The 25,355-nt window shown below is 36.9% G+C and overlaps 3 protein-coding genes across 3 annotated transcripts; 1 reads left to right on the forward strand and 2 right to left on the reverse strand.

Moving 5' to 3' along the window:
• Positions 1 to 3,759: 3,759 nt before the first annotated feature.
• On the reverse strand, positions 3,760 to 7,826 carry sumo1 (small ubiquitin like modifier 1). Its single transcript, XM_082137468.1, has 5 exons — positions 7,668 to 7,826; positions 6,881 to 6,952; positions 6,647 to 6,724; positions 5,943 to 6,014; positions 3,760 to 4,858 (listed from the first exon to the last, which is right to left on the reverse strand). The coding sequence occupies exons 1-5, from the start codon at positions 7,677 to 7,679 to the stop codon at positions 4,790 to 4,792; spliced, it is 303 nt and encodes a 100-aa protein (XP_081993594.1). The 5' UTR covers positions 7,680 to 7,826; the 3' UTR covers positions 3,760 to 4,789.
• A 433-nt stretch (positions 7,827 to 8,259) lies between these two features.
• Positions 8,260 to 16,093, forward strand: nop58 (NOP58 ribonucleoprotein homolog (yeast)). Its single transcript, XM_082137467.1, has 15 exons — positions 8,260 to 8,416; positions 8,993 to 9,069; positions 10,059 to 10,111; positions 10,366 to 10,490; positions 11,615 to 11,751; positions 11,963 to 12,027; positions 12,136 to 12,270; positions 12,990 to 13,135; positions 13,272 to 13,398; positions 13,566 to 13,864; positions 14,110 to 14,171; positions 14,940 to 15,088; positions 15,176 to 15,258; positions 15,439 to 15,528; positions 15,609 to 16,093. The coding sequence occupies exons 1-15, from the start codon at positions 8,372 to 8,374 to the stop codon at positions 15,657 to 15,659; spliced, it is 1,644 nt and encodes a 547-aa protein (XP_081993593.1). The 5' UTR covers positions 8,260 to 8,371; the 3' UTR covers positions 15,660 to 16,093.
• Positions 16,094 to 19,403: 3,310 nt separating this feature from the next.
• Positions 19,404 to 24,706, reverse strand: tcf23 (transcription factor 23). Its single transcript, XM_082136635.1, has 3 exons — positions 24,372 to 24,706; positions 23,045 to 23,323; positions 19,404 to 20,951 (listed from the first exon to the last, which is right to left on the reverse strand). Exons 1-3 carry the CDS (start codon positions 24,627 to 24,629, stop codon positions 20,844 to 20,846), a joined length of 645 nt encoding a protein of 214 aa, XP_081992761.1. The 5' UTR covers positions 24,630 to 24,706; the 3' UTR covers positions 19,404 to 20,843.
• Positions 24,707 to 25,355: the final 649 nt, after the last annotated feature.

The following is a 25,355-nucleotide window of genomic DNA, read 5'->3' on the forward strand; positions in this document are numbered from 1 at the left end:
CCTATTCTGTGCTCTCACCTCGATAGAAACAGGCTATGAAAAGGAAGTTGACGGTGGGGTTGCCCAGGGAAACATTCCTTCTTGATACATAATATTTCCCCCAGTTCAGTTTAGTTTCCCACAGTACAGATCAGGGAGTATTTGTGCCAAAAAATATTGGATTGAGTTGCTACATCTTCTCCTACACTTTTTTTATTTCTGTGTATCAGGTATATTATATGCACCCTTAAAGACTAAATCTATTTTTCTTTTCTTCCTTGAGGTCCAATTACAGTGTTAGTCAAGGTTGCTGCAGCAAACAGTCAGATTATTTTCACTCATTATTTTCGCAGTGCTGCTCTCTGCAGGTCAGGTGGAGAATTGCAATAATACTGCGCATGCGCATTACGCAAAACACATTCGTCGTTCATGAATGGTTTGAATCGCGTTGTCTGCGATAACACAAAGAAGATTTTATGGTTGCTACGCACAACACGTGATTAGCTGTACATAAAATAAGCTTTTTTAAATACAAGTTGTGCTGTAATTTTAATCAAAATAACTTCCTCTCCCTCTTGCGTGTTTACCGTCGCGAGGGCGGGGCCAGGCACTCACAAGAGATCACAGCGATGAACATTTGTCACATTTCCGGTTACTCAGAAGCTGAAGTCGTCATAGTTGGGTAAACTTTTATAGCGGTGAATGAGAGACAAATATATTTTCTGTGTTCCCATTTGCTCAAATAAAAGAACATTTAAAAAGATGGGAAAAACACAGAGAGATGTGTAACGGCAGTCAGGAGAGAGAAAGATGTCCATTTTACCGTCACTCCTAGTCCCAGTAGAAACACCCTCCGTGCATCGTTAAGTAGTTTCTTGTCATTTGATGCAAAGGTAATATAATACAAAGTATAGTGTTATAAATGTACATACATTAAAAAAAGAAAATATAAAAACATACTATTTACTATGTGGATGACCGCTACAACTCGTCATCACAGTGAAAAGGGTCCATAGCAAATCCCGCCTTATTTTTTTTCTTGTTCAAGAAGCTGTTTCACTTTGATATATGTCACAATAGGGAAGAAAAGACTATCTCAACTTCCCTTTAGGGGCCGTTTTCCCTCTCCGGTTTCAACTAAAAATGGAAAACTTTTTATGCATTTTGGCCGTTCATTTACACGACAACAACGTTTTATGGGCCTGAAAACGCAAACTTTTGAAAACGGGTTTGAAAGTGCATGTTTTTGAAAATGATAGTTTTTTTCTGCGTGTAAACTACAAAAATGTGAATTTGTGAAAACGGTGATGTCATGCGCATGCGTATAACGTGATCAGTCTAGACGTGTTGTGTTTCTTTTCGAAGTGACTTCGCTAACTACTGACCTGATATGCATTATACAGGGTTTTTAGACGTTTTCACGGATCCGTGTGAACGGGGATCATTTTGACAACGTTGTCTTCTGTATGCGAAAAACGCAAAGGAAAAACATTTGCATTTTTAGTACATCATTGTTTAAATTTACCCTTTTGGCCCAATTTAAAGACCTGCTTGCTTGAGTCATGAGATTCCTTAGGCTTTACAACTAGTAAAAAAAATTTTTTGTGCATAAATAACCCTCATTTCTCTTATTATTATTATTCCTTTCATACTTGAACCAAGTTTCTTAACTCAAATAGGCATTATGTAAACATGCACAAAAGCTACTCATCAGTCATGCGGAGATACAAACGAGACGTTTTTGCAGTTTAGCTGAAATGTAGCCTAGCCTATATGATGTTTATGGACTTGGGAGGAGCTCTAAAAGTTACAGTATGTTTTCATAGTACAACTCTTGATATGATCCTTTCAACAAAATGTACATGTAACAGAGACTTATGCTTTGTTCTAACGCATGCTAAACTTTAATGAAAATGTATGCTCATAGGTGATCTGCACCCTTCCCCCCTGAATAAACACACACCAGCCCATTTTTTTGCGAGGGCTCATCTGGTAGTGTTTAGGCTTTCGGAGGTGCTGTATCCCAGGCACAGAAATTGGATCATCCCGTTGGGGTTCGGCTATAGCAGAGGCCCCCACAGCAACACTTTGTGCCTAACAACCAGCATACACATTATTCATGTTAATTATACGCATTATGTTTGAACGCTGTAGTAGGACACAACGCCTTGCTATGATACTTTTTTTACACCGACACATAAACCACAAACACAGCGGCCTTCTCAAGTCCTCGAGGTATCAATGATGACTGAATCTGAAGGTCTTTGATCTGAAGCTGAAACTTTGAAAAAACACTTAATCTTAAAGGGTAAAACACAACCTTGTTTTAAAAAGACCCCTTAGGCATTTGTACGGCTCATGTAGCTTTAACACTGTTTCTGAGTGTTCCCATTCTTTCCAAGAACCTCATTCCATCCCTCTTTTTTTTGTATCTCATCTCTCTCTCTCATTCTCTTAACTTTATCCACCCTTTGCTGTTTTTCCAACACCATGTTTCACTCCCCCCACCCCCCACCCCCCACACACACTTTTCCTCCTGCCTTAATATCTGGCCCTTCCTGGAATCAGACACTTCAAATAAACAATCTCTCTGTACAGCGCATACGGCCCTCTCTCACTCCACACTGACATTCAGCCGACTGGGATCCTCAACACTGTAACTGGAAACACACTGAATCATAGGGAATAATGTTACATTTGCATGAAAACTCATCTTTTTAGAGCTGCAGTCTAAGGAACATTTTAAACATTATAGAATTAACATTAGAAAGATCCCACACACTACATTAAGTTGTTCCGGTTGTTCATCAAGTTTCCAGGTCCGGTCAGAGTGGATCAATCCCACAATAACACTGAGATCCTCAAAGTAACTGCTTTAGATAATAACATTGTGCTACAGGAGTGGTTCTCAAATTATTTCTCCTGTGATCAAATCGGAATCTCTAAGTACCACATAGTCACAGCATTCACAAACAAAGAGCAACGTCATATTTTGATAAATATAGATTTTTATTAAATATAAAAATTTAGGATTTTGGTATTTTAAAATTGTATCAAGATAAGTTAAGCTTAGTTTTACATTGTAAGGCCACATCATTTTTTATTTGTACTGACAAAAAGTACCAAATAGAACATTCAAAACAAAATAATGTCGCCTTTTCTAAGAGGAAGTGTTATTCAATTCTATATTATATTTTATGTTGTGTATAAAGGTAAATGCATTTACATTTATAAACTGGTGTTCAAAAGTTTTTAGTTATTAAGATTTTTTTTTTTTTTTTTTTAAGTTTATTCTGCTCACCGAGGCTGAAATTATATATATATATATAAAAAAAACCTAATATTGTGAAATATTATTACATTTTTAAATAACGTTCTATTTGAATATATTTAAAATGTAATTTACTTCTGTGATTCAACGCTGAATTTTCAGCATCCTTAATCCAGTCTTCAGTGTCACATGACCCTTCAGAAATCATTGAAGATATTTATAAATTTTAAATTAAAATTTTAAATATTTGTTTTATTACTTTAACTCTGTTCAGATTCCATCCTCAGACTGGTCTGATATATAAATATTAAAGTGCATTTCCATTTCTATATGACATTCCTTTTTAAATATTATCTGTTTATTGTTATCTGCTGTATTTCCCAACTGATATTTATTAATTTTAAAATAAGTAGCTCAGCTAAGACTTGAAAGGTGTTGCTGCCATCTAGTGTTCATAAATGGAACATTCCCGAGATCATTTCCTATAAGATTTACATGTGAACACACTGTTTTATGACACATTTTATTTATTTAAAAAAAAAAACAAGACAAAAGCAAAGTCATAATTCTTCTATATCCACAAAACCATCTGGATCAAACTCCCTCGCCTCTCGCATAACATTAAAAAAAATATAAAATTGTAGGAAACGAAACATGAGTACAGTGACACTGTGGCCGTATTTATTGTATGTAAATGATGCCCCTGAGAACCAATCAAACAACATGGTTACCCATTATTTCCAGGCTTTGAAATCCATTATTGAGGTTAAAAGGGAGCCAAATATTCAAGACACGGCAGAATAGAAGGTGACAACACAGATCCAAACAGGGGCAGCACAAATTCTTATACATTAGACAAAACCATGCAAAACAAAACCCTACCTGTCATTTACAACAACACAGTGACCTCCCTCTTGCAATATCCCGTAAGACACGTGCAAGAAAAGGGAAGAAACTTTTTACACTTTTCTAACATCAGACGACAATTGCACAAATAAACCACCTCTGAACATCTCAGAATTGAGTTTTCTAATGGCATGTATGTTCACTAGCATTAAACGAGTCAGTTTCGGAGATGTTCAAAAACAATGAAACACAACTCTTAACGATGGCCAAATACATAAACAGAAGTGAGCAACAGGAACACTAAAGCTGCCATCAAAAATTTGTCTTGATTTGTTGATTGGATTTAACAGCACAATGTAAAGGTTTTTTAGCATTGCTTTATGGATAAGCAAGACTGTTTTCAATCAGCTCAGGGCACAACACAACATGTTAACATGTGTCAATGCAAACCGTGACCAGAATCCTTCAAAAGAGGCGCGTGAAGGCAGGGATTGGTTAAGCGCAAACACAGACAGAGAGGGGAAGAACATTCTCCACCCCAACTCTTTCAAACTCAGCAGTCCTACCAGATTATCTATTTGATCCAGATGGTTTTTTCTGCTTCCCTTTGAGGTGACAGCAAAAGGAAACAGATGAAATACATGTCATACATACAAAATTATGATAAAAATAAAGAGCATGAAAAATAGAGGTCTAGTCATTCCGACAGCCACCGGTCTGTTCCTGATACACCTCGATCACGTCCTCGTCTTCCATTCCCAGCTGAAAGGCAGACAGACAAACATGGTGAGCAGGATCATGACTGATTCCTCTTGTGTCGCTGAAAGGAAGTTTTCAGCAGTTGTGGTTATGGCCACCAGCTGGGTAATACTGTTGCAATGCATCATCTGTCAAAAAATTTTGTGTTTTCATTCAGTCACAGAACAGATATGAGCCATTACGTAGATATCCCCCCTATTAAGCTTTTTCAGAACCTTTCATGCAGTGTGTATTGTGTAATATGGCTGTTTGTGAAAGTTTCAAAGGTCAATTGCACGATAAATAAAGTTATTGTCTCCCAAAAGAAAGAACCGAATCTGAACTGCCTCAAACGAGTCGTCAGTAATTCCAGTCTTACTTCCTTCTCAAACCTAACAAATTTTGTAAGGTTTGTAACAAATTTGCATAATGCCAGCCTAAGGTCTTCATTTGCTGCCATTGAAAAACGTCTACTTTGACCCTCAAACACTGTAGTATTAGCAGATGCATGGAAGAGTTTGTTTTGTGTTGTCGACGTGTCGAGAAGACACTGTTTTCTGCGCTGCAAAAGCAAATCCACTTTTTGTTGCGTTTCTCACACATGCTGTAAGCGGTCAACCACTCACAATAGACTGGGCCATCTGACCAATCAGAGCAGAGTAGACTCACAGAAAGGAGGGGTTAAGAGAGACTGAATCCTTGATTGAACCGTTTCAGACACTGAGAGAAAAGAGGTGATACTGTAATGTATATCATGAGAAAATTTTATGTTTTTTGCCTTTGGATGCATGTAAACCTATTGTAGGAAACCTGCAAAACAAAACTAGGATCAGAAAAGGCTTTATGTAAACATCTCAGTGAGGAAAGAACTATATTTCAAGACCCAGATTTTATATCGGACACCAAAACAGCATTCCAAGTTTATCCTCATTGAAAATAAACCCTTATTTATTGAACCCCTTATATATCATGAACCCGGTCCATGTTGGCATCTGCATAATTTGGCTAGCTTCTACAAAGTGATGGATGATTTATGGCAAAATACCACAAAGTTTGATTGGATCTCTTTAACTTGTTGCAGTTTTACTCATAGAACTGTATATTGTACCTCTTTGGGGGTCTGGTTGTCTGCAATTCTCTGTCCCTCAAAAAGAAACCTTAGAGAGTTCATGGGTACACCCTGCAAAAAAATGCAAAACAGGAAATTACACCTGCAATGAATAAACATTTTTCTAATACATATCTAAATGTATACCAGCAAAAACACACACTAGCCATGTATAGCGGCAACATATTTTCCTGTCTACTGCAGTGCAGCTCTGATATAGACATACACTAGCGTTAAAAAGTTGAAGTCAGTAAGATTTATTGGATGCAAGGATGCATTAAATTGATCAAAAGTAACAGCAAAGACTTTTACAATGTTACAAAAGATTTCTATTTCAAATAAATGCTGTTCTTTTAAACGTTCTCTTCGTCAAAAAATCTTGAAAAAATGCAGCACACCTGTTTTCAACATTGATAATAATATTAAATGTTTTTTTTGTGCACAATATTAGAAGGATCAAGTGACACTGAAGACTGAAAATTCAGCTTTGTCATCATAGGAATTACATTTTAAAATATATTCAGATAAAATAGTTACTTTAAAATGTAATAATAGTTCAAAATATTGCTGTTTCACTGTATTTTTGATCAAATAAATGTAGCCTTGGTTAGCAAAAGGGACTTTTGCTAACTTTTGAACAGTGGTGCAGATAAATCCCTGATTTGGAAAAGAATTTGAGCAAATGTGTGCTAGAGATCACTGACCTGTCTCTGACTGTAGGATTCCTTCAGCTTCTTTAAATGTGTCGTCATCTTCACTTTGAAGTGAATTTCACTGTTGTCCTGAAAAAAACGAAATGAAATAAAATCTGCTTACTACTTTGCAGCTGTATTGGCAGCCCATGTCAGCTTGGACAGCACTGGGTTTAGATTACTTAATATGACCAAATAATGATCTGATAACCTGAATTGACTGAACTAGAAAGCACCTCTATTTACCTGACCGATCACTTTCAGTTTAATATATTCTCCATCCTTCTTCTCGCCTCCATCACTTGAGGGCTTGGTCTCCTATTTAAGCAAAATGAAAGTCATTAGATTTTGCACGACATGTTGATTTGTATTCTATGAATCTAATAATTGTTCAAGGAGTGGGTTCAGTAAAGCATTCCTTGGATACATTATACTATTACTAGTTCTGAACAACATTGTCAGCCTGATGTAGTTTGTTTGCTAAGTATTTCATTAATATATGCAGCAAAGAAACTGTAATAAGCAGTGTTTTAACAGTAAACACACAACTAGCCCTATTCCAGTAAAGCATCACGGACTGATAATGCGCCCACATAACAAAAAACAACATGTCCAAATGTTTCACAACTTTTCCTAATTAACATTTCTAAAATGAATGAATAAACAATGACTCAAATGTTCAGCATGGTCCATCAGCTCAAGCCTATATGAACTTTGCTTTCAGGGCCCAGAGCAGCTAACTATAGTAGCACCCAGGCTAAGTGAAAGATTTGAGAAAGAAATTCGCCTCTTTTTCAAGTTTTCAAACAGAGTAAACGGGACTAATGTACGAAATTCCGGAACCAAAAACAGTATACGAGTTAAAACACTATGGCTGTTAATTCAGCAAGACTTTCCCATCCACAGTCAGTTAGCTAGCTATGGAAACATACAGGCTAAACGATGGGCCCTCTTATTTTCATTTTCTACAAGTCCGTCTTTCTCTTCTGCTCTCCCAAACAAGTTCGATTTTACAACATAGGTTTAAACTCACCGTATCTGACATGATATTCCGCAATGTGCAGCCCTTCTTTGGATCAACACTGCTTGGTATAAATAATGAAGTAAAATGTGCAGTAATGTGAGGTTTTGCTACCAGCAGACTCACAACACAGCGCCGTTTACGTCATTGGAAAGGGGCGGGACTTCCTGTGAATCGTTGACCCAAACAGTGTTGTTTTTCTCATCGCGCTCTTTCTGATTGGTTCCATTCGCCATCGAAGCGAATATTGTTGGATACTTCTGGGAAACGTGGGGGAGGCATGTACTGTGCCAAAGCAGAGAGATCTTATCCATTTGTACATTTTTACAAAAAGATAAAAAACACATAAACACTGTTAATCCACTGGACAACCATTTTTATGTTAGACTCTGTATATTCAACATTAACCGAAAATAATGAATACACAATATAAGCACATGGAGCTGGAAATGAAACAAATGAACAGTAAGGAGTTCGTTTTAAGTGCATAACATGTACACGTGGTCCTGTGAATTACAATGAAAAGAACATGAGACAGATTCCTCCAGTTCAGACGGTAATGCACATGCGCACATTTCTATGGTGGTACTGCGCATGCTCACACGGTCCCCATGTGCACCTCGTGGTGGTGGAAAGCGACTCCTTGTAGCGGAAGGCTCTCAATGTGTGGAGCGCATCCATAAACTTGATTTAGAGCAAGAAAAAAATATTTCATAATGTTAGTGTTATTTGAAACTGCCGCCGGCTATGCCATATTCAAGGTAAGCATATTTATTATGTGGAGAAAATGGATATCGTGACTTTTTTTCATTAGTAGTCATAGGTTTTGAGGTTTCTGTTAGCTAGCCGGCGTAGTTAGCAATGCAATTCAGAGTTTCGGAAAGTCTGAAGTTAAATATTCTGACTATTTTCGTGAACACATGTGCTATCTTTCTTTGTAACTCTATACATAACGAATTTGTGAAGCGAGGTCAGTAAGTTACGGTTCAGCGTGTGTCATGTGGCCTGCACTGCAGATTAGCCACGTTGTGTCCTCAGGACTCGCACACTGGCTGTTCGTCGCGTTTAGACGGTTTTCAAATCAACCAGTAGTGCAAAACGTTAATGCACAACATTATAAATCACCGAAGAATGCTGTTGTACATGCATAAACGACATTTAAGAAGCTATTTAGACTTTAAATGTGGCATGCCATTACTGGGGCAAGGGTCCACATGGTCTCTCGTGTCGAGAACTTTAGGGTTTGAGTAAATTTAAGCATCTCAATCGTGACTGAGAGATTGTGTGAGTACATTTTAATCATCAGTTGTGAGAAAAAACACTCTTCTACTGTGCAGGTCCTGGATGAACAGAAACTCCAGCAGGTGGACAGCCTGTGGAAGGAGTTTGAAACACCAGAAAAAGCTAACAAAGTGTGAGTACTTTTGAGAATATATTATTTTCACATGTTGTTTTGTCACTGAAATGCCTGTGATGATAAAGTATTTATTTGTGGCAGAACTACATGTCTTAAAGGGATAGTTCACCCAAAAATGAAAATTCTGTCATCATTTACTCACCCTCAAGTTGTTTCAAACCTGTATGAATTTCTTTTTTCTGCTGAACACAAAAGAAGATATTTTGAAAAATGTCGGTAACCAAACAGTTGATGGACCCCAATGACTTCCATAGTAGGGAAAAAAAAATACTATGGAAGTCATTGGGGTCCATCAACTGTTTGGTTACACACATTTTTCAAAATATCTTCTTTTGTGTTCAGCAGAAACAACTTGAGGGTGAGTAAATTATGACAATTTTCATTTTTGGGTGAACTATCCCTTTAACCATTCCCACTTTTATGGGAAACCTGGAAAATACAGTGGAACTCTAAAATGGTTAAAGGGCCTCAAGTTGTTCCAAACCTGTATGATTTTATTCTGTTGCACACAAAAGAAGATATTTCAAAGAATGTTTGTAACTAGACATTTGATGGCACCCAATGACTTGCATAATATTTTTTCCCCATACTGTGGAAGTCAATGGATGCCGTCAACTGTCTGTTTACCAACATTCTTCAAAATATCTGCTTTTGTGTTCAACAGAAGAAAGAAACTCATACAGGTTTGGATCAACTTGAGGGTCAGTAAAGGATGACAATTTAAATTTTGGGGTGAACTATCCCTTAATAGAATTATTAGTCTTGTTAGTCTTAGTCTTGTCTTAGTCCTAGTCTTTTTGATGTGTTTAGTTTAAGATATTTTATTGGACAGCTAATTATAAATGTTTTCAAAATCCTTATTTATTAACCACAAATTGATAATCTCGCTGCATTTTCTTGGTTGAAAGGGGATAAAAAAGTCTTTGAAGGTTTCACATATTTTCCTTGAGTGTGCATTCAGTAACAACCTTTGTTTTGTTTTTCAGTGTAAAACTGAAGCACTTTGAGAAGTTCCAGGACACAACAGAAGCTCTTGCAGGTATCTATGCTGAACTGAAACATTGACACCTGTAGTCCTTAAGCTTTATTCATATATGCAAAGCAGTTTAAATGTCCAATAGCTGTGTGTCTATGATGTATCTGTATATCTGACTCAAGCATGAGGTCGTCAAACAGTAGTTCGTCACTACCACTCAGACCACAGATTTCCTTTTATTTATCTTAATCTAATTATAAGATTGAAAATAGGAAAAACTCGCATTCAAAATTCTTGTTTTCTCATGTCAATATCAGCGGCCACGGCGATGGTGGAGGGGAAATTGGGGAAAAGTCTGAAAAAAGTTCTCAAGAAAATTGTGGCCAAAGAGGCTCACGAGCAGCTGGCAATCACTGATGCTAAACTAGGAGGAGTCATTAAGGTAAATGGTGGGTTTTCCAACATTTTTGGGGGAAATGATAGTATATTCCAGTGTGGTTTTAAATCAGCTTTGCTATTTGCATTCCAAATGTAATCATGTTACTGATATTTGCCCTATGAAACACTACAAGCTGTGATGATGACGACCATTGTGTCATGTTGCTGAAAAATCATGAGGCATTTTTGTCACTACCTCATCTGAGCTTGTTTATACCTGGAAAAATAATTTGGTAGTGTTAGGTTTATGGTTAAGCATCAGGTCTGGTAATGCAAAGATTGTAGGTTTCATTCCAGGAATTTCTAAAATGTGGTGCACTTTAAAGGGATACTTCACCGTTTTTTCATATTAAACTATGTTATTCCCTTAACTAAAACGAGTTGATACATACCTCTCTCGTCTCAGTGCGTGCACTAAATCGCTCTGTCTTGCGGCGAAACTTTGTTAGCACTTAGCTTAGTCCAGTTCATTCAATATGGGCCAAGCAGAGAAGCTACCAAACATCTCCACGTTTTCCCTATTTAAATACAGTTACTCGCTTAGTGTAACTCGACCTAGGACGGTGACACAAAACAAAACGTTGCGCTTTTCTAAGCGTGTAAAATGGATAACTATATTGTATGGCGGAATACCATAGCATGTGCTTGGAAGCACTTCGACTTCGGCGCAGTAATATATCTTCACTCGTGAAAAATCCTCTCACCGGCCCCCTCTCCCTCTAGTGAAGATATTACTGCGCCGAAGTCGAAGTGCTTCCAAGCACATGCTATGGTATTCCGCCATACAATATAGTTATCCATTTTACACGCTTAGAAAAGCGCAATGTTTTGTTTTGTGTCACCGTCCTAGGTCGAGTTACACTACGCGAGTAACTGTATTTAAATAGGGAAAACGTGGAGGTGTTTGGTCGCTTCTCTGCTTGGCCCATATTGAATGAACTGGACTAAGCTAAGTGCTAACAAAGTTTCGCCGCAAGACAGCGATTTAGTTACGCACTGAGACGAGAGAGGTATGTATCAACTCGTCTTAGTTAAGGGAATAACATAGTTTAATATGAAAAAACGGTGAAGTAACCCTTTAAGCTTCATTAGAAGAAAATAGCTGAGACTCTCTGCCGCCCCCTGCAGGAGAAGCTGAACCTGAGCTGTGTGCACAGCCCTGCTGTGGCTGAGCTCATGAGGGGCATCAGAAACCAGATGGAGGGGCTTATCACAGGTCTTCCTGCAAGAGAGATCAGTGCCATGTCTCTTGGTTTGGCCCACAGGTTAGTATGCATTTAAAAAAAATCAATGATAAATCTCAATTTAAACCATTCTTTGTTCACGTCAATGATTATTTTTGCTGACCGACTTCTGTGAGGATATTAATCAGCATTCGTCACTACCACTGAGACTTTCTGAGCAGATATTTACATCAGTCTCAACATACATGCTTTTGCACAGCAATTGACTGGTTTTTGTTTGATCTTTCTTCAGTCTTTCACGTTACAAGCTGAAGTTCAGCCCAGACAAGGTGGACACCATGATTGTTCAAGCCATTTGTAAGGAATACTTTTATGTATTTGCACATACTTGAGCACATGTATAGATGGCAGTGCTTTAAACAGCTGTACCCCTGGTTCACTCTCTTACCTTGCCATATTCTGCAGCTCTGCTGGATGATCTGGATAAAGAGCTCAATAACTACATCATGCGCTGCAGGGAATGGTACGGCTGGCACTTCCCAGAGATTGGCAAGATCGTCACAGATAACCTGGTGTACTGCAAGACTGTCCGCAAGATTGGTTAGTACACACTCGAAAGCATTTGACGAGGATTTCTAGATTACATCTGATAGATGCTCTTCCCTTTTGTTGGAAAGAAAAACGTAATTTCAGTTTGCCTTGTGAACAGTGATGTACACTGAGGTCTAAAAGTCATAGATTATATGTAGAATAACCTGGAAATAAACAGCTTATATAAACTTAAAAGAATAAGTTTAAATTCAAATTAAACGTTTTAGCATTTTTTTTATTATTTTTTTGTGGGAGGAATAATTAAATATTATATGAATAAAATAAATATTTTAAATTAAGATTTCAAATGTTCAAAGTCGGCATGAAACGGAAGTTTTTGAATACCTATAATTAATTATAGGTTTATTATAAATGAATAAATACCTATTTTGACGTATATTTGAGTAAAATAGCTTCTCGATCAAGAAAAAAGTGGGATTTTGTCCATCTGTAATTGATTATATGGTTGTGGTTTGCTATTGGTCGATCTCATGTGAGTGACTGGTTAACCTGCCCTCACGCCAGTAAACATGTCAAGAGAAGAGAAATGATGTCGCTGCAAGAGGGAGTGGAAGTTATTTTGAATACAAATATTTTTGGGGAAAAACCCACATGAATTTAAACATGTGGCTGAGAAAGTCCTTTATAATAAAAACTGCCCTATTCCATACAAAACAAGAATAGTTTATTTTGATATACTTTATATTATTCATATTTCCAACGTGTAGGTGATCGCACAAATGTGGCAACAACAGACTTGTCAGAGGTTATTCCAGAGGAGATTGAGGCCGAGGTTAAACTCGCTGCAGAGATCTCCATGGGAACGGAGGTGTCCGAGGAGGATATTGCCAACATCATGCACCTGTGCGACCAGGTTTGTTGAACAAAAACCAAATTTAGTATAAATGGCCTTTAAATGGTTTACATGATTAGTTCCGTTGTAAACTGGAAATTCTCATTCTTTAAGGAAACCTCTTGTGAATTTATGCATTTCCCCCCTCAACCTCTAGGTGATAGAAATATCAGAGTATCGCACACAGCTGTATGATTATCTGAAGAATCGTATGATGGCAATTGCACCCAACCTGACAATCATGGTGGGAGAATTAGTGGGAGCCCGTCTCATATCCCATGCAGGTGAGCACTATTTGGTCTGTAACATGATCACACAAGATGAAATGCTGAAGTAAACCTTTGACTCTTTACTAGACAGTTAAGAGGTTAAGTTACTTGTGAATAAACCTCTACACGGTGTCTCATATAACATGTTCCTTTTTAAACTTGATTTGTTTGTGACTCATCAGGATCCCTGCTGAATTTGGCCAAGCACCCGGCGTCCACCGTACAGATTCTAGGGGCAGAGAAAGCTCTGTTCCGTGCTCTGAAAACCCGTCGGGATACGCCCAAATACGGTCTCATCTACCACGCCTCTCTGGTGGGGCAGACCACAGCCAAGAATAAGGGTAAAATTTCCAGAATGCTGGCCGCTAAAACGTCCCTTGCCATCCGTTACGACGCCCTGGGGGAAGACACCAATTCAGAGATGGGAATCGAAAACAGAGCCAAGCTGGAAGTCCGATTACGCTACCTGGAGGAGAAAGGGGTTAGTTGATATGGGATACATTTTTATCTTTGATCATGTCACAAGCAGTGATGAGGATGACTTTATGTCACAGTCCTGAAAATACCATGTGGGTCTTAAGTCACTATCTCTTCTGAGCTTGGTTTTGTATGTTCTTTATATGTAGTTATTTTATACAGCACTCTGCTAAAGTTTCAGTGGGAATATTTGCATTTGCAGTCAGAATGATAAATCCTTGATAATTAGTTGTCTATTTTCTGACCTAGATCAGACGCATCAGCGGGTCAGGCAAGGCTCTGGCAAGGGCTGATAAATATCAACACAAGAGGTGAGTTTTTCTTCATCCACATTGTTTTGGGTCAGTAAGAATTTTGTAAAAAAAAAAAATGTAGGAAACATTTATTCAGCATGAAAGCTATAAATTGATAGTTGCTTTCAAGACGTTTGCGTTGTTACTAAAAATGTTATATTAAATAAATACACTTTTTTTTCTTTTTTTTTCATCAAAGAATCCTAAAAAATATATCACAGTTTCCACTTAAGCATTAACATTAAGAATAAGACATGTTTCTTGAGCACCAAATCAGCATATTAGAATGATTTCTCAAGGATCAATTTACACTGAAGACTGGAATGGCTGTAAAAAGAAACTTATCATGGGAATAAGTTGCAATTTAAAATATATTAAGTTATTTCAAATTGCTTTATCAAGCCATATGACTCTTTTTACTCTTATCTTTCAAAAAAAATCTGTAAATTTCTGCAGGGAATTTATACAGGCTTGTCATTATTTTAAATCCCTGTCACCTTAAATAGTTTGCTTTTTAATCACTGTTTTGTGGATTCACTCTCCGAACAATTTTGGCTGTTACAAATATTTAATGAGTACTTTTTTGACAGTTAATATTTTATAGTTTTTAAACTTATATTTATGGTATTAGTATAAAATATTTTATTCATTATCATTCTGCTTTAACCATCTGTAACTGATACTCAAAGAAAAAATAATTGCACTTTTTTTGTATGACATTTAATCACCAGCCAAGCTTAAATTGTGACAGCCCTGGATAAGTCTCTTCTTTTTACTTCCTGCCAGTGATGTAAAGGTATACGACCCATCTGGTGACTCAACACTCCCCACCACCTCGAAGAAGAGGAAGATTGAAGAGGTAGAGGAGGGTGATGAGGAGGAGAAGCCCATAGAGGCTAAAGCCAAGAAAGTAAAGCGGGAAGCCCCCGCAGAAGGTAAACATCCATACAGCAGAACACTGAGCTGACTGGTTTTCCAGACACTTGTTAAATGCAGATGAACATAATGAATATTAATCACAGGAGAAGCAGAAACAGAGACACCAAAGAAGAAGAAGAAAAAGGAGAAGAAAGCGGAGGAGACGACTGCAGCCGTCCCAGCAGAGGTGAGGGGGTGGAGTGATAAATTCATCTCTGGTTGACGGTGCATTTAATTCTCTGAATCATTAATATTCCCTCATGGAATTTTTGTAAAATTCAAGTTCAGCTTATCTACAGACTGAATTTTACCTATGATGTATGTTAAGTAGATCTTGCAGTTTCTTATTGCTGCATTTACTTTATAGATGCCAAAAAAGAAAAAGGAAAAGAAACGAGCAGCGGAGGAGGAGCCGAAGGAAGAGCTGGAAGAAGCAGCAGTCAGTCCAGTAGAAGAGGCAAGAGCCGTGATGACAAATACAATCATGTTAAATTTTATAGTTCTGCGAGTCCTAAAACACAATTTTTCCCTTTACAGACAAAAGAAAAGAAGAAAAAGAAGAAAAAGGTTAAAGAAGAGGATGAATAGATGAATGGGACTTTTTTTCCATGAACTTTGTTGTATATAAAATGACTTTTATAGAGTTTTGGCCATCATATGATGGTCTCATCCCTTTTTTTTTGTGCCTGGCCCAGCTCACAATCAACAGGTCAAACGGACTGTTGTCTTTTCTTTTTCTTTTTAAGCAACTGATTTTTTTTTTTATTATAGGACATTTTCTCTCCATATAGCTTGATTGAGGAAAGTTGATAAGATTTATATGATTTAATGCTTCTTGTGTTGAATAGTACTGGATCATTCATTTCAGTTTTTCTTTTATAAGTGAATGTTTTTAGTTTAAATGTCATCCTTGTCATTTAAAGTGAGAACGCGGTCGCACAAAAAATATCTCAGAGGAGTCAGTTTTGTCATGTAAAACTGAGTCATTTGTGTATCAGGATTATTAAATACTGTGTTTCTAGCATGTGGTCTCATTTTTGGAAAATATTGGCCATTGAACTTTTGCCAAAGGACTGCTTTTCAAAATCTGTAATACTGCACTTAACCTTTTTTATTTAAAAATGTTTAGATTCAAATCCAATGTATTTGATTCAAGGATGATCTCCTTCCCAAAGAGGAAAAAATATGTTGCTTACAAATTTAGTGGAGATGAAACTCTGGACAATGAGGACATTTAGCCAAATCTTAGGATGGAGTATTTCATGTTTTGTGTGTGTTTTACATTCCACTGTGGTTCCTCCTCTTTCCTTGTTCCCGTAAGATCAGGCAAAGTCAAGAAACTTGGCCAAAATACAGCATAAATTCAGGCAGCCATCAGCATGCTCTAGGTCTAATGAGCAGGAGATAGAGCAGCTATTTTGATTATCTGTCTAACATGAGAGGAGGTGACAGAATCTGGATATCTCTGAGCCAAGATGCAGTAAATCACACTTCTTAAGGAGAAAGCAGTGCATTTTTAATATTCGTAGGCAAAAAGCTAAAGAACATTATGTGTGGCTCTCAAGATCTAGATCACTGGTTCTCAACCTTTTGATTCATAGGCACCACATTGTCCGAAGTCACCATGACTTTTCTAGTTGTTGTTCATGATTTAAACTTGAATTTCAAGTTGTTTGATACAATGAAATCAATGATACAAGGCTAAAGATGTGTAAAATATTTTATACTCTTATTTTTATCCTATAAAATGCTTTAGAGCTCAGCATAGCTAGAAACTGTATAATCATTATATATACAGTCATTATAGAAATGCCCATGGAGAATTTAAGAGAATGGGAAATGTGTGCACTGTAGGAAATCCGTAAAATAACAGAAACATTACTGGCAGCTCATTACCTGGACATTATCTGTTATTTTTTATGGACAATGCATAGTAAAATTCATAATACAGGTAAAACACCTGTCAAAAATAAATATGGAAAAATTCTTCAAATTAAAAGTACAGTGCCCTATTTTTTTTTACAGATTTTGAGTGTGGAGTGAATTTTGTTGTGGTATATTTTAATAGTTTTGTCTTATTTAAAAAAAAACTGAAGTCATCTTGAGGCCCCCTGACCGAGAACCGCTGATCAGAACTTGGCAAAATAAATTATATATGTATATATATATTTAAGATAAAAGAAATTGCCTTCCACTGCCAAATGCCTTTTTCCAGCAAATTTCTTAATTTGTAAATATTTGTCTGAACATTTGGCGCACAGAAATGGAATGATGAGTCCCTAAGGGGGGTCTATATTAAAAGTGGAAGCATCTGCTTTAATAACTGCAGAGCATATCATCCTCATAAACTGTAGCAGATTCACCAGTTCTTGCATGTGAGATGTACAGTTCTCCACTCTTCCACCAAGGCACTTGCAAGTTCTCGAATACGTCTGGGAGACGGTTTGGCACTGCAAGGATGATCAGCTGTCCTTCCTGTCTCCTTGTAGCACTGTCTTAGGTGTCTTACATTACGGACATTTCAGTTTATGGCTGTGTTCACATGTGCAGTCCTCATGGCTCCTGCAGCAGGTCTATGGCATGTTCACACAGGTGATCAGGGACCCTGGACCTCTTTCCCCTGGTGTTTTTCAGAGTCAGTAGGAAGGTCTCCTTAGTTATTGGAACTGTGACTTTAATTGTCTACCGTCTGTAAACTGTTACCCCTGGTTTCACAGACCAGGCTTAAGCCTATAGTCCCAGACTAAAATGCATGTTTAAGCTGTTTTAACTGAAAGCAGCACACCTTAAAATAAGACAAATCTTAAAACATATCAGTGCCATTGTTTTGTCTCAAGATGCACACCAGTAATGTTTTTTTCTAAAGCATGTTTGTAAAAGTTACTGAAATGTCCTATTGAACTAATGCCTAATCGTGGCTTAATCTAAACCCTGTTGGTGAAACCAGACCGTAGTGTCTTAAAGACTGTTCCACAGCAGGTGCAAGTGCAATAATTGTTCATGGTTCATTGAAGAAGCATGAAAAACAAAAGCCCTTTCTAATAAAGATCTGTAAAGCTTATTTGGGGTCTTACAAAATGATCTTCAAAATACAGTATCCTGAAAAAGGCACATGTTTTTTTTTTTCTTGTTTTTTTTTTTGGTTTCTTTGGATATTAAAGATGTTCTTGATGTTTCAAAATAATGTTTAAATGGAACTTCAAAAAGAGCCAATATTGTATCAGGCTGTAAAACTCGTTCGGCTCTAATTGGAGCCTTTCATTTTAAGTGTTGACATGTTTTCCCCATAGATCCCAGAATTTCCTCAATGTTTCTTGCTGAGATCGCTCCTTAAATGGTGAGAACGAGTTGTGGTGGCAGAGATTCTAACGCAGCAAACGTTTGCCCTCGTTCTCTGGCTCCGTAACCCTTGCCTTAGTAGCGCAGTTCTCTCTGGTCCATTTTGGCTATTAACATGAGAAAAAGGTTTTATCAGGAACATAGACAGATTTATAGAGTTAGCCTTGACCATTTCATATGGATGGGAGCCCAAAGACCTGGAGCTCTGGATATGAATAATTGAGGATAGGCATTTATGTTCCACACCACAAAAATATAACACACATTTAGCCACGTATATGGTGGTTGACATGTTATAACCAGTGTCTTCTCAGAAATGGCATTCATTTTGTAAAAATAACTAATGCTTGAAGCAAAGGATATTACAAGTAAAATACAGATTAGATAGAATCTATCTAAATCCTTATACATTTCATGATAATTAACATCTATGTGACTGTTAAATCAGGCAATTAATGTGTTGCAATATTTCGTTACTCCCAAAAAAGTAACTAACTGTTACTTAGTTACTTTTTATATAAAGTTATGTTACTTTTGCGTTCCTTTTTTTCACCTGGGCTGGGCTTGCTTGTTTGTTTTTTAATAACAAAAGTTATATTTTTGGCACATAAAGTGAAATGAATAAGCCTCAGGCTAAGGGAAATGCAAAGTCAGTCAATGGGAAAACAAAGTAACTTGCGTTACTTATTTGAGTAACTCAGTTGTAGTAGCGTTACTTTACTAGTTTCTTGAAAGAAGTAATCTGATTACGTAACTTGTAATGTGTTACCCACAAAAATGCTGATGCATGTTTACTGTAGTAAGAAGCCATTTTTAACCATTCCGGTTCTGAAGTTACATGCAAACCACCATAGATGATGACCTTTGACCCCTACCCATAACTCTGCATGTCTGTCTTCTCTCATTGTGTTTTTACATAAATAAATACATAAATTCAACATGACTGATGAAAGTGAAGTACATTTTCTACTATCTTGCAACAAACTCCTCGAAACACATTATTTTGATAAAAGAATACAAAATTGAGATTAGTTTTATTATAGTTTTGAAATAAAATGAAACATGAAGATGTTTTATCCATGCATGATTTAAACATTGAAGAAGGTCCCAAATAAACTTCAAGCATTTAAGAATTAGCTTAGACCAAAATGTTTTTAAGATAACGAGAGACATAAATTCAGTGTGTGCAAACATTTGACTGGTAGTGTTCATTTCTCTCATTAAGAATTTAGACTATGTCACAAATGTTCTTGTTCATCAAGAAAAGAGGGTAAAGCAGTGGACTTAAGGTTCAACTAAGTCAAAGTTAACAGTCTAATCAACCTCAATCTGTTCTGTCATAGATCAGTGGCCCACATGAGGGTACAGGAAGACGTAATGATGACAATACCTGCAGAACATAGATGAATATTATCTTGAAAGACATGCATGCTTTATAGAATGCTATAGTTGCACAATACTATACATGGCAGTGCAGTGTCCTCATTCCTAAGAGTAAGTGCTTAGTAAATGGTTTGTTTTCCGAGCAAATACTGTGAACACTGTAGAGAACACTGTAACTTTTGAAGGGGAAAAATATTCTTGAATGAGTTTTACTGCCTGTAATAATTTTAAACGATCTGCTGAGGTAACCATGATTAAGAGGACATGGGGGTTGTCCACTCATGTGTGGTTACCAAATGTTCCCTATAACAATCCTCCCTTCCCACTAATCAAGACATTCATTTTATTACTATCAAGTGCAAAACATGCATATTAAACCCAAACACTCAGGATACGGACAGCCGGCAGAGATAAAGCGATTTGTTAACTTTTAGTTAAGCTTTGAATGGGAATATTTTGAGTTATCTAACTTCTCTTCCCTACAATCAATATAAGTTGTTCAAAATGATGGGATATTATCCCATGACCTAAATTATTTACTTTATCTCTTAAAATGTTTAATAATGTTTACTTTTCAAAATAGGAGTTTTCCAAATTCTTTGTGTTCTTGTAAAATACTTGTTATAATTGTTTGTATTCCTATTATTAATACTTCTAATTTTCCTTTTTATATTTTAAAAAATAACAATAATAATTGCCAACAAATAGTAAAAATATTCGACATAATTAAAGACACCCTAATCGAGGAATTCCTAAAATGAAAAATTAAAACTGATGTGATATTACCACAGATAATAATTTCTCTCAGTTTGTGCAAACGAATACAAATTAGCTGACTTACTATGGAAGATTGGGACAAGTGAACAACTGACTATACAGTATATATGTGGGGTAAACAATTATACAGTGATTTATCAAAATAAAAGGTAAAAAAATGTGGAAACATAACTGATAAAAGAGATCATACTTAAAAAATTGTGCTCAAATCTATATTTTCCATTCACAAAAAAATGGAACTGTCCAACAATTCTCAGACATTTTCTCAGTCCGTTAGTCTGCTTTCACCTTAGGTGGGCAAGATGCCTCCTGGCTGATCTGTGCTCCTGCTAGTCGCTCTCCTATGTTCCCACAGTAGAGAAGAGAACGCATGGGCCATTTCTGTTAAAGAGGATACACGTATATCACTTGGAGACCTTCAGAATGCTTATAGATTGGCTTAGGTAATCAAAAATATCCACATAAATCCTTAAAAAACCTGGAAGAATGTTACACAAAACTGTAAAATAATCTCTAGATCAGTGGATCTCAACCCTTTTTGTCTTCAAGGCAACAATTTTTGTCCATAACAATATTTGAAGCGTCCCCTCACTCACAGTTTCTACCCTATAAAATATTTTGGAGCTTGGCATAACTAGAAGGCTGTATTTTCATTATAAAAATAACCAAATACAGTTTTTCAAAGTTGCTTTTCTCAGGTGCATTTCTCAAAACTACTTGTTCAACCTTCACATCATCTTGTGGACATCATAAAAGCAATTTCTCATTCTTTTAAATTGAAAATGCTTTGGTACATTCATGCAATTGATTATGTCCAAATGTCTGCTGTTACCTACATTATCTACTGCTAATGTCATGTTGATCAAAATATATTATACTTTTCTGTATAATAGAATGTTGTATGTCTGTATGTTTTCCTGTTGAGTCTTACTCCTCAAAACATAGGCATTGCGTAAGTCATTGAATGCAAAATGGTTAAGTTGTCATAAACTGTCAAGCATATTTTCTATACATTTCTATAAGACATTTTTTTTTGTAAATGTGTCCTGAATTGATGAATTACAAAGGTGAATTTTGAATTTCACTAATGAAGGGGAATTTCAACCAATGATAAGCCAGTTCTCAGAGGTGCATCTCATGAAGATTCATTTTGCAAGCAAGCATATATAGAGAGCACAACACAGTGTTACAAATTCTGTAACACAAACAGTGACCCTGGGAAGAAGAAGAGGAGTACGGATGTGTGGTGGAAGGGTACAGAGGAGAAACAGTGGAAGATGTAGAAGAGGCCAAGATCGTAGAGATGTTTCTGATGAAATAAGGGCCGCTAGTGAACCATGTTCTCAATCATGACCTTATGGCCGAGGCGGGTCGAAAGGTACAGCCAAATGTTGGAAGAACAACCGTGTCCTCAATCATTCAAACGTTTGAAGGCAGAACAGTTGTGTAATCAGACAATGTTCACTATACTGTAATACTGTACTGTAATGCTATATTACTGTAGTCCACTTGCATTTTACATTATACAGTAAATATACTTTATAGAGACATAATGTAACACACAACCACACACGTGCACATAGTATGTGTGTGTGTGTGTGTGTGTGTGTGTGTGTGTGTATATATATCTATATATATACATATATATACATATATATAAAGAGAGAGAGAGAGAGAGCACTGTGAATCCTGTCCAGTCTCTTGCAATCAATATCCCACGAGTAATATGCAAATTTGCATTGTTGAATTGTATATATGTCATACAGCTGTAAAGTCGTGTGCTTTTTTAATCATTGTCATCAAAATCATAGCCATAGTTTACATCTGAAAATACCGACAGAATACACTGTTATATTGACAACATGACTAAGCATTTTGACTACCTTGATTGCAAACAATGACTCAAGTTCTTGTCATTCTAATGCCACTGATATGTTCATTGACATAAATACTTACTGTTGAGAGATGAAGTAAGGATTTTGAGCAAGTTAAAGGCTTTTGCTGGTAATCCATTGTGTGAAGCTGCTTGAATGAATCGTTTTGAGAAATGCACTTACTGGTTTGCCAATCTTAAGGATGATTCGAGAAATGTACCAAAGCGACTGAGAAAAACTGTGAAAAGAAATGCCTTGATTTTTAGCGGTTTTAGTATTTTTCATAATTTCATGCTTGTTTTGCCTTATTTTAAATAATTTTAGGTCATCTTGAGGCCCCTTACAAGTTTGTGGAGGCCCCTTAGTTTTGCCCCAGCCCCCTGGTTGAGAACCACTGCTCTAGATAGATAGATAGATAGATAGATAGATAGATAGATAGATAGATAGATAGATAGATAGATAGATAGATAGATAGATAGATAGATAGATAGATAGATAGATAGATAGATAGATAGATAGATAGATAGATAGATAGATAGATAGATAGATAGATAGATAGATAGATAAGTTTTGCAAGTAATGTAGTGAAGAGTCTTTCACCTTCACGGGATGCAGGTACTCTGCTCTCTGCAGGATGGGATAGTCCCCCAACATCCCACCCTGGTCCAGGGTTTCGGTCAAGTGGGCGATGTAGTTGGTGGCCAGGACCAGCACGTCCAGCTTGGAGAGTTTTGTGTCTGGAGGGACGGAGGGTAAAGCCGCCTGCAGGCTGTGGAAGGCTTGTCTGAGGTTTCGAACACGACTCCTCTCTCTCGCTGCATTCTCGGGAGAGTTCTGGCTCTTATATGCCCTGGATAGAGTTGTCGGCCCAGACTTTGCCTAAGACAATCCAAAGGAATGAGGATGAGGATGCACAATGTTTTGTGAGTGTTTAGAGATAGGTCCCACTTTATATTAGGTGTCTTTAACTTCCATGTACTTTAAAAATAAATTTAAAAAACTGTTGTTAGGTACAATGTATTTATTGTTTTCATGTTGTATTGCAAAACAGCTTTTGAGGTGCATGTACCTATATATATATATAGGCTATATGAAGAGTTCAGATGCAAAAGCCTCTAAGTGCCATCTGAAATTTTCTTCTAAAATTATAATTTTTATCAAGCTCGTATATTTAAATTAATTACAATTAATAGGTCATTTTCATTGCCATTTAAGTGAAATTACTGAATTTAAATATACAAGCTTGATAAAAATTATCATTCTACAAGAAAATTTCAGATGGCAGCTCAAAAGCTTTTTGTATAAATGTATATATTTATAAATAAAATATATACATATATATGTGTGTGTGTGTGTGTGTGTGTGTGTGTGTGTGTGTGTGTGTGTGTGTGTGTGTGTGTGTGTGTGTGTGTGTGTGTGTATAGGTATAGGTATGTACACAATAAGTGCATTGTTTCTAATTATTAAATTAAATGTTAGTAGTGACAACATAAATCTGTTATACAGTAGGGTCCAAAAAGAAATCACTTGCAAAAATGCTTCTATTTAGATTTTTTGATAAACTTTTTCATCGCAGATTATATTTTTAGCACATTTTTTAAAAAGAAATTAAACTAGAATAATATGCATTTTTTTAAAGGTTTTTTAATTATATTAAATTGAATATTTATTTGTTAATTTCATTTATAATTTATAATATTATTGTTTTTTTATATTCATTTAATTATTAATGTTCATTTATAAATTTCAATGTAAAAAATCAAACATTCTGCATTAAGCTATTTTGGGACTATGTGAAAAGTCATGATATTCACTTTTGATGCGCATGTTAATACACAATACAAACTGATGATTTCTCATTACTCATAATAACCAAATGATTTTAAATCCCTTTGAGCGCAAACCATCCGCTACTTCGTTCACTCACCCACTTCTTTGGCTCTCGGTGTGTTGCCTGTTTTACGCATGGTTGTGTCCATCTGTGCGTCCTCACACTCTTTCCTCCCATCTCTCCCCGCTCCTGTGCCACATCCTCTCGTACCGCTCGCTCAGCCATGGGAACCAGCGGCGAGCCCCCCGAACCAGTCTCGAAATGACAGCACTTTAGTGTCTCCCTCGAGCTGAGTGAAGGGGCTCGGCCCTCTCTTCCACCCAAAGGCCCAATGTCCACTGCGCTCGGCTCCATCCCCTCCCTCTGCCTTATCTGGTGAGGTAATGTGGGGATCTTCAAGCGGTACGTTATCTCTCGCCCTGCCTCCCACGGGTGCTCACTGCCAAGGGAGCAGACTCAGGAGAGTTGCATGGTGTCCCCAGGCAGGTCGGCAGCAGCGGAGGGTCTTGGGAAAAACAGAGAGACCTTTTGCAGCTGCGGACCCACAGCAGACGCAACCTTGACCCCTCGGCCTGCTGGGGCGACGTGACCTAAAACAATGAAAAGTTACTGTGTCGGCTTGTCAACGTGATGGGTGTTGATCAGACTGCATGGGACTAGTATGTCAAGGATGTCTGGATAAAGAGATGTGATGATACATTTAAAAATGAGATATTGCTGTTACTCTAGACCAGTGATGTAGAAGGACATTATCACATCTGCTGTCTAACTGCTACTGGCTGACAAGACATCACGTATTTGAAAAGAATGCAGGAAAATGGAACAAAGTTCTTTTGTACTTGCACAATTTCTTGAACTATGGACTTGGTGTTTCTAGTCACAGAAGAATAAAAAAGACTAGTTCCATCTAATGTTAATGTTCGAAATAGTGTTTCCCAAAAGGAAATGTTCATAGCTCAAGATATAAACACATATTTATATACTTTCATTCTCCTTTAGGGGAAATAACAATAGAATGAAATAAGAAAAAAAAAAAAAAAAAAAGTCAACATATGCCTTGTCAGAGCATGAGAGAAATCA

The sequence above is a fragment of the Leuciscus leuciscus genome (assembly GCF_965113295.1).
Source record: "Leuciscus leuciscus genome assembly, chromosome: 14".
Classification (NCBI taxonomy): domain Eukaryota; kingdom Metazoa; phylum Chordata; class Actinopteri; order Cypriniformes; family Leuciscidae; genus Leuciscus; species Leuciscus leuciscus.